Source organism: Lasioglossum baleicum, chromosome 13, assembly GCF_051020765.1.
Source record: "Lasioglossum baleicum chromosome 13, iyLasBale1, whole genome shotgun sequence".
Classification (NCBI taxonomy): Eukaryota; Metazoa; Arthropoda; class Insecta; order Hymenoptera; family Halictidae; genus Lasioglossum; species Lasioglossum baleicum.
The window spans coordinates 3588454-3604528 of record NC_134941.1 but is presented as its reverse complement, the minus strand read 5'-3'; the positions used below and the strand labels follow the sequence as shown (position 1 = coordinate 3604528).

General features: G+C 39.8%; 1 protein-coding gene across 1 annotated transcript in view; it reads right to left on the bottom strand.

The window, feature by feature from the left end:
- Nucleotides 1–16075, bottom strand: part of LOC143215245 (uncharacterized) — a 30960-nt gene that overhangs the window by 1651 nt on the left and 13234 nt on the right. The window contains exons 4-13 of the mRNA XM_076437203.1: nucleotides 10494–10639; nucleotides 9686–9858; nucleotides 7606–7876; nucleotides 6816–6938; nucleotides 6563–6733; nucleotides 5941–6101; nucleotides 5039–5292; nucleotides 2405–4963; nucleotides 237–2161; nucleotides 59–166 (exon numbers count right to left, since the gene is read on the bottom strand). Coding sequence (XP_076293318.1) covers nucleotides 59–166; nucleotides 237–2161; nucleotides 2405–4963; nucleotides 5039–5292; nucleotides 5941–6101; nucleotides 6563–6733; nucleotides 6816–6938; nucleotides 7606–7876; nucleotides 9686–9858; nucleotides 10494–10639 — 5891 coding nt within the window. The remainder of the gene's footprint in view (nucleotides 1–58; nucleotides 167–236; nucleotides 2162–2404; nucleotides 4964–5038; nucleotides 5293–5940; nucleotides 6102–6562; nucleotides 6734–6815; nucleotides 6939–7605; nucleotides 7877–9685; nucleotides 9859–10493; nucleotides 10640–16075) is intronic.

The window sequence follows — 16075 nt, the reverse complement described above, 5'->3', positions numbered from 1 at the left end:
AAGAGCATGAATTAAATGAATGGGTTAAAATAGATCAAGGGTACAATGTAGATCTTACCTGTGGCCTCTGAGAATCCGCAAAACCGGAAGAAGTCACCCTTTGTCCGAACGAGCTCTTCGTATCGAAGTACTTCAAACCCGAAGGCGTGGAGGACACATAATTAACCTGGAAAGTCACATGGAAGTATAAGTCTCACGATCAAATATTCATTCATATGATGAAAAATGAGTCTCACCTCTGGTTGCTCAGTCACAGTAACGGCAGGAGCGAAAGGTCTCGGTTTCGAGATCGTGTACGTGGACGTCACTCCAAATACAGACGGTTGAGTGGTGCTCGAGACATAACCGTTTTGCCCATACCCACCTTCTTGGAAGGTTCTTCTGCCATAATCGAACTGGGTTTGACTGGATACAGATCCAGTTTGAATGCCTCCTTCGAACTGATTCCTCGTAACTGCACCAGGAATCGGTGTTGAGGACACAACAGTCTGATAGCCAGTGTCGATCACTGGTCGGACCGTCGTTGACACAACAGGGATCTTAGCGGCATCGAAAAGAGTTGTCTTGTAACCATCCAGAGATCCAGTTGTGTAAATTATAGGCGTAGACGTTGGTACCGGTCCATGCGTGAATCCACTGGGAACTTTTCCTTGGTAATATCCCTCGGTAGAGCCGGTATAAGTGTTATCAAGTCCGGGTGATACGGTAGATCCGAATAATTTAGGCGAGTTGTACACTTCGACGTTCAGGTACGGTGTTGGCGTCGTTGCTGTGAGGATACCGCCTTCGGTCGATGACACTACAGGCTTTCTGACACCAGTTTCGAAGGGAATACTTGGTTTGGGGTACGTGTAACCGGTCTTTGGTTCCAAAGTGATTTTCGAGGTGTCGACATAGTTCACGTCTTGGGATTGAGTACTTTGGTAGATGCTGCCCTCAGTAGATGATTTTGTGAATCCTGCTACATTTCCGTCGAACGCTTTTTCGCCTATGGCATCGGGTTTAAGCGTGGGACGCGTTTGCCCCGTGCTGATGACATAAGTACCACGACCGCCTAACGTGGCAGTTGTGATTCCTGTTTTGGTGGGTCCCGTTTTGGTGAAACCAGTTGAAACTGGCTGACCAGATCCACCAGTAGGGTATCCAGAAATAAGAGTGTCAGGAGGAATGGAACCACCAGCAGGTCTGTAGTCTGGAATGTCATTCTCTGTGTACTTGGTAGTTACGTCACCGTTATTGAACTTTATGGTGCCACGGCCTCCGTTATCGTGGTACTCGTTTATCTTGTAACCGGTGGCTGGAGTAGTGCTCACTCCAAACTTCGTTCCATAAGCAGGAGTCACAGTGACACCACCTTGAGAGTAGCCCGAGTCAGCGAAACTGTGAACTCCAGTCGAACCGACAACTGTTCCCTGGTCAACTGGTCCGTGGAGAGACACTCCAGGTGCGGTTTGTCCTGTGAGGACAATTCCAGGTGCTGCATGTCCTGTAAGAACAATTCCAGGACTAGGTTGCCCTTCCACGATAGTTCCAGGCGCTGGTGTTCCATATACTGCAGTTCCAGGGCTAGCAGAACCAGTGTACACAGTCTTCACTCCTCCGCTAACTACATAGCCAGGTGCACCTGTGCTAGTTTTTACGTATCCTGGCTGTACACCTCCAGTCACTATGGTACCTTGATCAACGGATCCTGAAATGACCGTGCCAGGAGTTTCTCCGTAAGTGATCACGGTTCCTGGAGAAGAGTCTCCTGTGATAATTGATCCTGGGATACCATTTCCGGTTATGATAGTTCCTGGGGATCCTGTGACGCCATAACTAACGGATGGTTTGCCAAATCCGTGATATGTGGTTCCGATAGAGGGCACTTGACTTCCGAAAGTTACGTTTAACCCGCCTGTGCCTCCAGAACCATAATAGCCGCCGGTGTATCCACTACCGCCTTGGTATGTTGTTTTCCCAGCACCAATAACGCTTTGATCGTATCCTTGACTGCCAGTGCTACCGAAATATGTCGTTGTTACTCCTTTCTGTCCTGGGAATACATCAGCAGATCCTCCATGACCAGGATAGATCTGACCTGGCAATGTCACTGTGCTGACACAATTGGTAACACAATTAACGGGGGGTGTTCCAGGTTTCTGTACGTATGTGGTTCCAGCTGCAAATAAAATGTTCAATCAAATTAGTCCAATTGCACTTGGCCTAAGTAAATACGAGACTGAGGAGAGTCGATACGTTTTGACGAAAAAAGATTATGCAATCACAACTAACTTTCATGACATCCTTATATAATTAATTTAGAGACAATATTATACCCTTGAACAAAAGCCGATGTAAATTTCTTAAACTTGAACGAAGAAGTTTAGACCTCTCCTGTCTAAATCGTTTCAGAAGTACTTACATGTATGTCCTTGAACTCCACCAGTATATTCTACTCCCGCACCTATTGTTCCTGAAGAATCATAGACTCCCGTCTGCGGTCGAGTACCATAAATAATGGTTTGGCCAGTTCCAGTTTGAGAGCCTCCTAAATTAGATCCGGTGTATTGAGTTCCCGGTACCGAGAACTGAACGTTGGAGGAACCGGTCTGACCACCTTTGATTCCTGAAGGTGTGTAACCTCCTGTTGAGTATCCTGTTCCGATTCCGCCAGTCTGAACTCCACCTTCATATCCTCCAGCTGTGGTGCCTACGTAACCAACTCCAACATGACCACCAATCGTTGATCCTTGATATCCTCCACCAACGGTGCCAGCATATGCGCCACTTGAGCCTTCGTAACCTCCACCGATGGTACCAGCATGTGCGCTACTTGTTGATCCTGCATATCCTCCAGTTTGTCCACCGATGGATCCTTCATATCCTCCTGCACCTGATCCACCATGAACAGTACCTTTTGATCCACCATATCCTCCACTAGTGACTCCTCCAGTTCCTAGACCAACAGATCCTTCATATCCTCCAGTACTAGATCCACCGTGGACATTGGTTGTCGATCCAGCATATCCTCCACCAATGGTGCCAGCATGTGCGCCACTTGAGCCTTCGTAACCTCCACCGATGGTACCAGCATGTGCGCCACTTGTTGATCCTGCATATCCTCCAGTTTGTCCACCGATGGATCCTTCATATCCTCCTGCACCTGATCCACCATGAACAGTACCTTTTGATCCACCATATCCTCCACTAGTGACTCCTCCAGTTCCTAGACCAACAGATCCTTCATATCCTCCAGTACTAGATCCACCGTGGACATTGGTTGTCGATCCAGCATATCCTCCACCAATGGTGCCAGCATGTGCGCCACTTGTTGATCCTGCATATCCTCCAGTTTGTCCACCAATGGATCCTTCATATCCTCCTGCACCTGATCCACCATGGACAGTACCTTTTGATCCACCACTAGCGACTCCTCCAGTTCCTAGACCAACAGATCCTTCATATCCTCCAGTACTAGATCCACCGTGGACATTGGTTGTCGATCCAGCATATCCTCCACCAATAGATCCGTCATATCCTCCAGCAGTTGTTCCAATGTAACCTGTTTCAACTGATCCTCCATGAACTCCACCAGTCGAACTTGAGACTCCTCCATGAACACCGCCAGTTGTGCCTGAGTATCCACCATGAACTCCACCAGTCGTGCCTGAGTATCCTCCGTGAACACCGCCAGTTGATCCTGAGTATCCACCTTGAACCTCATCAGTCGAACCTGAGTATCCCCCATGAACACCACCAGTCGTCCCAGTGTATCCTCCATGAACACCGCCTGTTGATCCTGAGTATTCACCTTGAACCCCACCAGTCGAACCTGAGTATCCCCCATGAACACCACCAGTCGAACCTGAGACTCCTCCATGAACACCGCCAGTTGAGCCTGAGTATCCACCATGAACTCCACCAGTTGTGCCTGTGTATCCTCCATGAACACCGCCAGTTGATCCTGAGTATCCACCTTGAACACCGCCAGTCGAACTTGAGACTCCGCCATGAACACCGTCAGTTGAGCCTGAGTATCCACCATGAACTCCACCAGTCGTCCCTGTGTATCCTCCATGAACACCGCCAGTTGATCCTGAGTATCCACCTTGAACTCCACCAGTCGAACCTGAGTATCCACCTTGAATCCCACCAGTCGAACCTGAGACTCCTCCATGAACACCGCCAGTTGAGCCTGAGTATCCACCATGAACTCCACCAGTCGTGCCTGTGTATCCTCCATGAACATCACCAGCTGATCCACTATAAATTCCGCCAGTTCCCGAATGCACAGTGCTTCCTGTTCCCGCGTAACCCGGGCCAACAGATACTTGGCCAGTGCCAATAGCTCCTGTGTATTCTAAATCAGATCCAGTGTGTTCATTCGTAGATCCAGAATATCCGGTATATCCTGTGCCAGATGAACCTCCATAGCTTCCATCAGCTCCTACTGTACCAGAGCCACTATAACCACCCGTAGCAGTTCCAGTGTAGCCTCCAGTTCCAACGTGACTATCTTTAGACCCAGCATATCCGCTTCCAGTCGTTCCAGTGTACCCAGTTGCCCCTTGACCGAACGAAGATCCATGACCACCGACGTTCGATCCTGTATATCCGCCAGCTCCGGAGAATCCTGATTGTCCTGAGTAACCTCCGCTTGTCGTTGTTCCTGAATAACCAACCCCAGCTGCTCCAGAGAATCCTGAATGTCCCGCCTGTCCTGAGTGTCCTCCAACTCCTGCTGATCCTGAATAGCCAACACCAGCTGTAGTTCCCGTATACACTCCACCCTGGCTACCAAGTCCACCGGTGTAGTATCCTCCACCAGCTTGTGTAGATCCTCTGTTATCGTAGACAGTACTCGCGTAAGCGCCGTCTGAGTATCCTGGTACCAACCATGGCCACTCGCAGACTAACTTGTGCTCATCAAAGATCAGTCCGAATGGACAGCGGAACTCGTATGCCATCATTTCTGGACCTCCTAGAATTACAATGTTTAAAGAATTAATGTTTGCTCGGCGAAGCTTGAATGGATTAGCCAACGAGAAATACGAACCTAAGTCCATGCATGCGAAGAACCAACGAGGATTTTGTGGGTCCGCATAGTATCCTGGAGTGGAAGGACACTCGAATCTCACTCGAGCCACGGGAGCGATCTCGCTGCTTCCTGGACACGGAGATCCTTGAGGCAGGGATCCTGGCCAGACACAGACTTCTGTGCGCTCGTCGAAAGCTAATCCTGCTGGACAGTCGAACTCGAAAACGGAGTAGTCTTCCACTTCTTGATTGAATTTGACGCATCGATAAAATCTGTAGAAACAAGTTCGTCGTTAATATAAAACACGTTGATCTACACCAGGGGTCGGCAAACTACGGCCCGCCGCCTGTTTTTAATCAGGCCCATGAGGTTAATGAACACGAGAAAAATAAATAAAATTACGTAAAATAGAAAACATTTTGAACCGGTTTTTTTCCGTTGCTCCATGAGTAGAATTACCTAAATATCTTCGAGCTTGCTACCCGGCCCCCTAGCCTAAAAATTTTACGTTCTGGCCCTTTTCAAAAGAAGTTTGCCGACCCCTGATCTACACTGTAATATTTATATGATCTCAAAAAATACAAGAAAACGTGGACATCATTAAATACAAGTGATATTTCTATTTCACTTTCAACATGAGGAAAATTTTTAGTCAGTGAAGAAATTTTATTCTTCATTTGAGTTTTATAAAGTAGTCTCTAAAAATGAGAATGTGCATAGAGTTCCACATTATGATGATGATTAGACTGCTGATTTTGTGCACTTGTGACGAGAATGAGAATTTAAAAATATTTTTGTATTGTTCCCAACACTGTAAAGCTATTAAGAGAATTTATCCCCTACATCTTACCATTAATACAGACAATTTTTGTTTTCAATAAAAATTCGCAACTTGATGATATAGAAAATTGTCAAATTACCTGTTGCAACTCTTTGGATGCACAAAGTAGCCCTGTCGCGAGCAGGTGAATTCAGTCTGAGTGTTTTCACGAACTGCTCGAATGTGTCCTTCCGTGTCAACTACACGGGTCACTCGAAATTCGGATGACTTAACTTTAGTAGAATAAGTTAGTTGAGTTTGCTGTAAATTGAAATAGTTTTTAATTAGTTACCAACACTAAATTACCAAAGGGAAAGGGGTTTCAAACTTTCGATATGTCTTATAATATGAAGTAAGTGTGAAGTAAAAGCGACTTCATACATATTCATTAAGATTTTGATTATTATAATTTAGACAAAAATAGGATCAAGAACGTGTAGCCATCTAACGAGATACTGGTTAAAGATGGAGCTTAGGTGAATGGTACTGTACCGACGGAGCTTCTAATTTTTATATCTGAACATATAAATATAATATAACACAATTACAAGTATAAAGTTTAATTGTAATTCCAAGCAATATTTCAGTGAAATAAATCTTTTCGAATAAACAGACGCCTCTTCTGTCAAAGTACCATCTCTCAGTAAAGAGGAAATCGTATTTAACGACCGAATGTTGGTGTCCAAACAAGTTTCATCATATTCATAACAATTTTTATTTACATGCAAATCATCTTCCAAAGCATTCAAGACTGCAGCCCTCGATCTTCTCTTGAAGTCCGTGAACGAATGATGAATTTCATGAGTCAGAGGTTTCCCACAGTCTGTTTCGAAGTCGTTTTCGATGTTGTGTATGGCGAGTCCTGGCAGTTCCCGAAGTAGCGCATATTTTCCCTGAAAATGAATTTACTTACGTTACTCCAACAAAAGTTAAATGATCACAAAAATTCAATATAAAACACAGAACATTTCAAACCTTAATGGAAATTGAAATTTTGTCTTCAAGAGCAATCCACGTCTTATTCTTGAACGCGTAAGGTGCAGTGAGATCTTCATCTCGTTCGACTGTCCACTCGCCATTGTTCATTGAGTCGCATAACTTAAACAAAAAATTAAGTAAAGTAAGAGAGGTGTTATAACATTTTCTAATTATTGAATGATTGTCTAAAGACTTTCATTGAAGAAAAACTATGCAGTTTTTACAAAAAAGGAATCCACCGACTTGTGAAATGTTGGTAGATAGTTGTAGAAAATGTTGGTGACTGTATAATATGTTTTAGAATAATGAAAATATTATTTTAAAATGCAAACACTTGTGTTTTATGTTCAAATCAGGCTTGACCTACTCATTGATTTTCCACTGCAAAATAAAAATTGTCTGCAATTAATTGAAAGATATAGGAGCTAGATAGATATTTATTTCGTTTTCCCATAATTTTAATGAGCTGGAATTAATACAGTAACATTTTTAGATGCTCTACTTTTTGTAATTGAAATTAAAAATTTTCTGATTATTGAATGACTGCAAAAGTTCTCAAAACTTCATTGGTGGTGACTATATATTTTTTAGGTTAATAAAAATATTTATTTTAAAATGGAAACACTTGTGTTTCATGTTCTTAGATTCAATCTAAGTATCGATGTTCCACCGCAAAACAGAAATTAAATAAAGCAAGAAATCTATTATAACACCTACTCAAAATTTATAAAAATTAATTTATAAATTTATATAATTAAGGAAGCCTACAATAACATTGATTTCTCACCTGTTTCCGATCAATGATAGTAGGTTGCCTCTCTTCCGTTTCGGACCCGGGTGCATTGCTATCCTGATTCTTCAAAGTGAATTTGTAGGCGTTCGCAGGTACCGATACAAGGATTTTTCGCTTAGGTGCTCCCAATCCAGTGATCAAGTCGATCAAGCTGTCCGCGTTGAACATGTCGAAGATGCCCATCAATCGTGACGGATGAAAGGAATGATAGTCGTCATCTTCTTCGGCCAAGTAATGCGTGCGGATTGTAAATAGATCCACATACCTGGCGACAAACACGAGAAACTAGAAACATTTGCATTAATGTCTGTGGTAGATGCGAGGAAGGATAGTCAACAGACTTGTCCGATCCGTGAATCACACCTGGAGGTACGCGAAACAATATAATCATTTTATGGAACGTGCTGCTACTCGAAAAGAATGAGTCGTTCTAGATCCTTTTGATGTCGTACGCGGCGATCCTGTCTGCTGCAGGCTCATTCATATTCGATGATACGCTCCGAATACAAGTTATACATGATACGGGTATCGTGATTTGGATTTACTCTTGACCTACTTATCTCGTTGAGTGTCATGGCACAAATAGGTAAAGCGGTTCGCGATAGATTGTTTATATAATATTTTCTCGTTCTGTTCTTTGTGTAAGTAGGATTTCTGTTCGCCCACGCTCACGTCGCTTAATATACTTGTCTAGGACGCCCACCGACTATAAATTGCATGTAATGATACGAGCACTTTCATATCTGACTCAATACGCAAAATCGTTGCCTGCCAATTGACTCAATTTATTAGTCTCGATATATCCGAATTTATCATTTATTTTCTGTCGACTGATTTTTTATCAATTTTAGTGGGATTGAAAGAAGATGAGACTTTAAAAAAACATTAAAAGTAACTGGTGAACGCAGCCGTATAAACAGACTGTGATTTGATTTATTTATGGAAAAAATGGGTGTAATTTCAAATGATAAAAGGGTTGCAAGAGTTTAAAAGTATCAATACATTTCTTACAACTTAATACAATCCAGTAAATTGAGAAATACATTCCCCCTTTGGTTCCCATGTCTTGCAATTAATGCAAAGTTATAAAAATGATAATATCGAATTTATTTAGATTTTATATATTCCGTCATTAAAAAATATATTCCATCATTTTCCGTGAATTTTTATAGATTCGGCAATTATCAAATAAAATACCAGTCACTTATAAATGGTGAAAGCGATCAAAGATGTTCTTTAATTAGAGAAGTCTACGTTTTAATTTATTAACGATTCTATATATAATATATATGTCAACAAAAAATATAATTCGATAGCAAGTGTCACCGAACACTACAGGGTGTCCCAAAAATGTACTTCCTTGAAAGGGGCTCATTTCAAGTAAGTTTTTCCTTTGCGAAAATGTTCTCCGCCGGTTTGTTAACGAGTTATTAACGAAAAATACGGACCAATCATAGCGTGCCTACAGCAGACGGATTCCGGCTCGACCAATGCCAATGTCACACTCTGTGGGACCTATCGCAGAGTCGGAATCTGTCCGCTGTAGCCGCGCTCTAATTGGTCCCTGTTGTTCGTTAATAACTCCTTAATAAACCGGCAGAGAACATTTTCGCACATGAAAAAATTACTTCAAATGACCTCAGCTTCGCATCGGGCAACGTCCGTGCTCCTGTCATCCCGTCAGACGACAGATTTCGTTCTCATTCGAATTCAGGATAGTACTCTGCCTCCGATGCTCATCCATATTCAATGGAAAATACCGAACGGTTCGACGACAGCGTTCGGCGAATGATCCACTAATTGGAAGGCGCGCGTCGATCCGCGGAGAATCGATCAGTCAACTGGTGCATCGGATCGTTGCAGCATTCTTGACTCGCTACCGAGTCTAGAACTGGCACAAGGTTAAGCAGATAGACCGTACATGGATGAGTAGTTTTTGCTGAATTGTCTGCTCGTCCCGTACTCAGTCCATAATTCATGGGACAATTCAGCTGACGGCTAGTTACGTGTCGCAGCATTCTCGAGGATAATCATCGGTTTCACACGTTTCTAGTGTGAACGAAACGGAACTTACTTCGAGAGCCCTTTCAGGTCGAACTGCTTCGCCAAATTTTCGGGTTCGGTTGGTAGAACCAGGAAGACCCTTCTGTCCAATGACTTTTTCGCTAGCCCATCCTTCAAGTCCTTTACAAAGTCTACTAATCGGTCCTTCGTGCCTGCTGTCATGTTCAATTCCACTCCGTCGACCTATTACATAGATTATTGAATTAAATAGATTATTGTATATTACTAGACTGCGGATTTTATGCATTTATAACGATAATTGGTACGTACAATTTAAAGCAGTGGATATATAATATTTAAACAATTTAAGAACATCAACGTATTAGTTTCATTTACTAACGTAATTAAAAGAGGAAAGAAATTTTTATTTAGCTTCTGTGTTCTTGGGATCGACGCAGACATTTTCTATTGTGCATAAAGATCCGCAGTCTATAAAATTAAGTTAAAATTAATTAAGTATTTAGTTCACTTTGTAAATCAAAAATTAAAGGAGGATGGCATTAGACTTTTTCGAGGATTATTCTATTCTAAAATGATAGTAATTGTAAATGCTATGAATAGGTAAAATCCTATTTCTATTGCAGCGAGTGATCAAATTATTGGAGCCACAGTACGACAGAGATATCTTTTAACCCTGTGATGATTAATGTTGTCGACGCAGCTGCTAAATGTGAACTTGTATTTTGCAAACATATAAATACTTCATAGAAAAATAATAAGAATGTAGCTAGACTTGCATGTAAAAATTGATTGTTTTAATGCGAGTGGTTACAATATTTTAATCACCCATTGTATAATAAGAGAAATATTTGAATTACATCTTTTAATATTCCAAGCAGACGTGCGGTGGTCTCCCGACGTACGGTGCCGGAAGTGTTCAACGTCATTGCGGGATCATCGATAGAAATCATGAATTGTAGGGGTGGCTTGATCTCTTTCAGTGACTTCCGGAAACTTGCAAAATCTGAAGAAAAAAATTTGCTTATACTATAAAACTTACAACAATTTAGTATCTACTATTAAATAGATATAGACAGATACGTCATTTATTTTTTATCCTCCTGGTCGTAAAAAAACTCGGTTTACACTAATTACTCTGACTCATTCATCCATTCTTAGTTACTACTATTTTTTTTACTTTAATTATTCCTCTCCTTTTCCCTTTCTTAATAATAATTATTAATTTATTAAAACACAATTAGGTAATCTTACGGACTGAATACGTAGTATACTCGTTTACTAGCTGTTTATATAACTGAGAAATATTAATACATTAGTATTCAATGGAAAATATGATATTTTCAGCAATATTTCATTTTCTTATACATTTAGCATAAATGGATACTGCCCTAAATCGAAAATAAGAAACAGTATTGGATTTATTGAAAGTTTTATATGGTATGTTCTTCACGTAGGACCTCAGAAGGTTGAAGTTTCTTAAAATCATTTCTGAAATCGCAAAAATACGATAAAATTAAAAGAAACGAGAATTTTTCATTTTTTCGGTGAGCATTCATAGCATATTCTTGTTTGTTCTAGTGGGTCCATTCATTCTGGTAATTCATTCATTAATTCAATCAGCTTCACTCGTTTTAATCCTATAATTAAGATTCTTGTTAGGTAACTATGATTGCATAATTACGTGCCAATTAATTGTATTCCACATTAATGGTTACGATCTTTTCCTGACGTTACATCTTGGTTCATTCAGAACTTGGATAAAGATAAAAATGCGGACTTCCCTCTCATTGTTAATTTAAACGCGACATAAAATTCAGGATAGCAACGTTAAAACCAGCAGCGGGTAAAAAGTTCTCCCAAGTACCTAGTTCCGCCTTCCTTTCCACATGATTGTCAATCTCGCAACGCCAGTCAACACGACACAAGAAGCTGTTTGGTGAAACGAAATCACAGTCTTCGAACAATTAATCATGAACTTTCACGCATTCGCGTAATTGGTCGCGACAGTGATCATTACGAAAAATTACAAAGCATTATTTCCCATTAGTGATCGTCTATCAACGGAACAACAATGGTTCCATCGAATTTATTTACTTTTTAATTGCTCTCCCGTTTGGTTGGATTAGACAGGAAATTGTATACGAGATCAACTTACTTTGCCAAGTAGGAACGACCTGATTCAAATACGGCCTAGCTAATTAAGTAATTGATCGGCCGTGTTTGACACACGCTTCAATTGCGAAGATTCACGCCTTGATCTTGCCAAATCATTCTTAACACTTTACATACCGTGAAATACTTAATATAGTAGTTTTAAAATTACTTATTATACATTATAAAAAGTACTATTACTGTAATTAGAAACGTGATATATGTATATTACTCAAAATATACAGTATATGTACATGTGTGCAAAGGATACATAGTAATTAAACAGATACAGTTAATGTTAACAAAACTTATTTGTTAGAGAAATCTTTATTCTTTTTTTACCATCGGAGACTGTCTTTTCGAGATCTCTCGTTCACTGGTTTGGATAATCGAGGTTCTACTGTAGTTCTCATTCAATTAATCATTCAAAACCAAGGATTGCATAATAAATTTTTTAATAACGATCACACTTTCATAGTTAAACCAATTCCTTGGAGATTAACAATAAAAATATAGGAAAAGATCAATTTTTCGCTTCATAAAATCCGAAGTCTAATGTGTGATATTCCTAATTATTATAAATATGATACTACTTTTTTTTCTTTCTCTCTCTCTCATAAAACAATTTGGTAATACTTGTAATAATAGTTTCATGAATTATTGGATCTGGACATGAATTACGAGATTGATGCTCCATTTTCTAATATCGATGTCTTCAAACTTTGTCTGAATAATTTATTGATTTTTTATTAAGAGATTACGGATTTTATTCTCATTTATGATAAAAATGCGTACGTTTTTTCAGTAGAAAATTAAAAATAGTCCTACTAAACCATTTTCTAATATAAATGTCTTCATTCATTTTTATTTTAGCTCAGTAAATCAAAGAGGAAATAAACTTGAACAGTCGATTCGATCATCGTCCCCAACTATTTACTTCATCTCGTTTAATTTCTTTTTGCTTTTAAGCACCGAGAAAGTATAATCGCGCGGCAAAACTGCATAATCCGACGATGCAGAGGATTGCAAGATACGCAACACGTTCTTCTGCTGTTACGTCTGTAAATGGCACGCAGGAGAACAGGTTTGCGCCAAATCTGTGTCTTCAACGATCATATCGGTGCATATTTTTCCACAAAACTTCGACTGCAGGCAATTATTTCTGTTCAAGGATACATCACGTGGAATTCGACAACCGAAAACACCAAAGATCTCTCTCCCAGTCACTCTATCGGTCGCAATTACTTCACCGATCCACTGACACTCATCGAGAACAGTTGACCAGTCTGTTCGCCGGTAGAAAAAAAAATGTGAAATCAGACCGTGGCATTTTTGTGAACGTTCACTGCCAATGGCGAGATTAAATCTCGACGTTGGGCGAGAAGAATGGCCACTATACAACTAAATACAATTTAGGCGCGAGCTGGGGAAAGTGATACATTTGCTACACTCTCGCATCTGGAGCATCTGTAGGAACCACTTTCGACTGCGATGGCGTCCCATTAGCCGCACCCATGCTCGGATTTGGTTATGGAAGCGGGGCCATTTTTTCGAAACTACTTTATGAAAGTGAATGGAATAGAAAATCCATTTAAACCCTTGCCTTTCGCAACTGATACTATCGCAGATAGCTTATCTTTTAACAAGTTTTCACAGAGAAATGGAGCTCCATCTTGAAAATTGGTAATCAGTGTATCATTTCGTTTGCGATTCAACAAAATTAATTTATCAACGCTGAAACTACCAGATGGGTCAAAATGTTTACGATTCCTTCTATAATTGTTGAAATGGTAAATGTCTTCACAGGAAATTTTTCAATTTATTATTGTTAGACTGCGGATCTTTATGCAAAATAAAAATTGTCTACGTCGATTGCAAGAAGTAGAAACCAAATAGAATGCTATTTCCTCTTTTAATAATTTTAATAGATCAGATAACATATATTGACATTTTCATTTTTCAAAATTTTCCTACAATTTTTAATTTCGTCTACTTACTTTTCCTATAAATGCATAAAGATCCGCAGTCTAATTATTGCAAAACTGCATACATACTCATGTTTAATGCTCGGCAGTTCTAGCGTTAAATACAGTTTAAAATTTCCAACTACTAAAATGAGGAAATATACATTTCTTTGCTAATGTATACTGTAACAATGCAGTGACTCTTCATCACGTACATAATTAGATCATTTGGATCAACAATATACCTAAGTTTCAGAAAAATCCTGAGTCTTGAACAATAAAAATGATTGATGTTCATGAATGAAAATTCAATGAATATATATCCAAAGAAATAATTGAATGAATTCCCAACAAATGCAATTTTGTGATCTCAATCAAACAGTAAATTACAAAAGAGACTCGACAAAATGGGTTCTAGTAATAGTTCTATCTTCAAGATGCAGTGAATCACTAAACTTAATTATAAAGAATAATTTTCTGCACTTGCGTACAATAGATAGAAAAACCGTTCGAATCTCGGAAAAAAATATGAAAATCCTCGCAAACCGATTTTTCGAACGAATCAGTTCAACGTACCCCCAGTGACTTACTTTTAATCAAGTATGTCAGCCTTCACGTCGAAGGAAGACTTTTTTCTCGAAAACTGGTGTCCGAGCCGCAGCCACCATTCACAGTCGCGAAACGAGGGCGGGAAAAAGAGGAATCGGGCTGGAGCTCGTTTTCGCGTGATTATGTCACAAACGCGGCATACGTAGGCGCATCTGTCCTCGTCTCGGTGTGCATTTCTCTCGTCTTTTTTCACGTCTGGGCCTCCACGATCCGGTGATCCGACGCAAGTACGGTGGATATCGAATTTTACGCGTGACATACCGTAATCAGCCCGGGCCGGACCGGACCGCCTCTCTCTTATGCATAACGAATTGATTTCGGCGATGTTGCGCAACCGATCCCCACCCGACTTTGCCGCGAAAATTTTTTTCCTTGCACAACCGGTTGTCTTTAATGACATACGTAATAACGAATACTTTTATTGCGTTCGCGCGTATGACGCGGGATAAGTGCTACGAAATCAGGACAGAAAAAAACATGAAATAGTAAAATCTACCTCAATTTTAAATCTTATAAATTTTACGGTTTACGACGACGCACAGTTCGTTGCCAATGAACAAGGATCCAAAAACCTACTTTCATGTTCGTATTTAGAACCTTCATAGAAGTGTTCATAGAGATCTGCAACAAAGGTAAGTAATCAATAAATAGACAGCGAATATTTATGCAAAATAAAAATTTTCAACCTAAAATGTAACAAACTGGAGTGAAATAGAAATTAATTTTTTTTCTTAATAGATTTACGGGGTTACGCCACCCTGAGGTGAGACTTAAAAACTCATGATTTTCTTGTTCCTGGATAAACTATCGATCGTGTAGCATAGGGATTTTAAGAAAAAACCATTTTTGTACAAATGCGAGGAAAATGAAAATGAAAATTCAATTTTTACCCAAAAAATCAATATTTAAACGACTGTTATAAACAATTGGGATATCGTATCAAAAAAATCCTATGCTACACGATAGATAATTTATCCAGAAACAAGAAAATTATGAGTTTCTTAATTTCACATAACTCTGTGGGCATCACAATCCGTGACACCGTCTACACGTGTTTTGACGGAGGAGCTATGCAAGAAAACGGATAACTCGGTCATTTTTAAATATTTTTTTATGAAATTTTTACAGAATAACCTTCAATGTATGCCCTAACCATATATCATAACAAAAAATTGTCGCATTCATACTTTTGGAGAATAAAATTTGTAAACTTGATGTCATTTCGGCCGCCTCAGGGTGGCATCATAACCCCTTAATAGGTTGAAAATAACATAAGAATACTTTTAAATTTTTCCATTGTGTTCACTCTGTTTTAAGTTATATCTATTCAATTTTCGCTAAATGTGAAATGTGCAGCGCCTAATTGAATCCATAGTACAGTAGGACCTCGATTAACCTTGATCGGGAGACAAACAGCCCGGATAAATTAAGGCCCGATGGATAATCGAGACCCGAGGGAAATAATTAAAATACACATGTATATTATATTCCAAAATAAATGTTTTATTTTTGATTTCCCTTCATAATATAATCATATTTAACCCTTTAACTACGGCTGTCGTTAACAGACGACGGTACGAAACTTTTGTGAGATACGGCCGTCGTCAATAAGCGATTTGATGAATTATATCAGGAACGGGGTTTTCTTATTTTTTGTTTTTGTTTAGACAGACACATTTGTGAATATATACCAGTAGCTAAAGGGTTAAACGCAT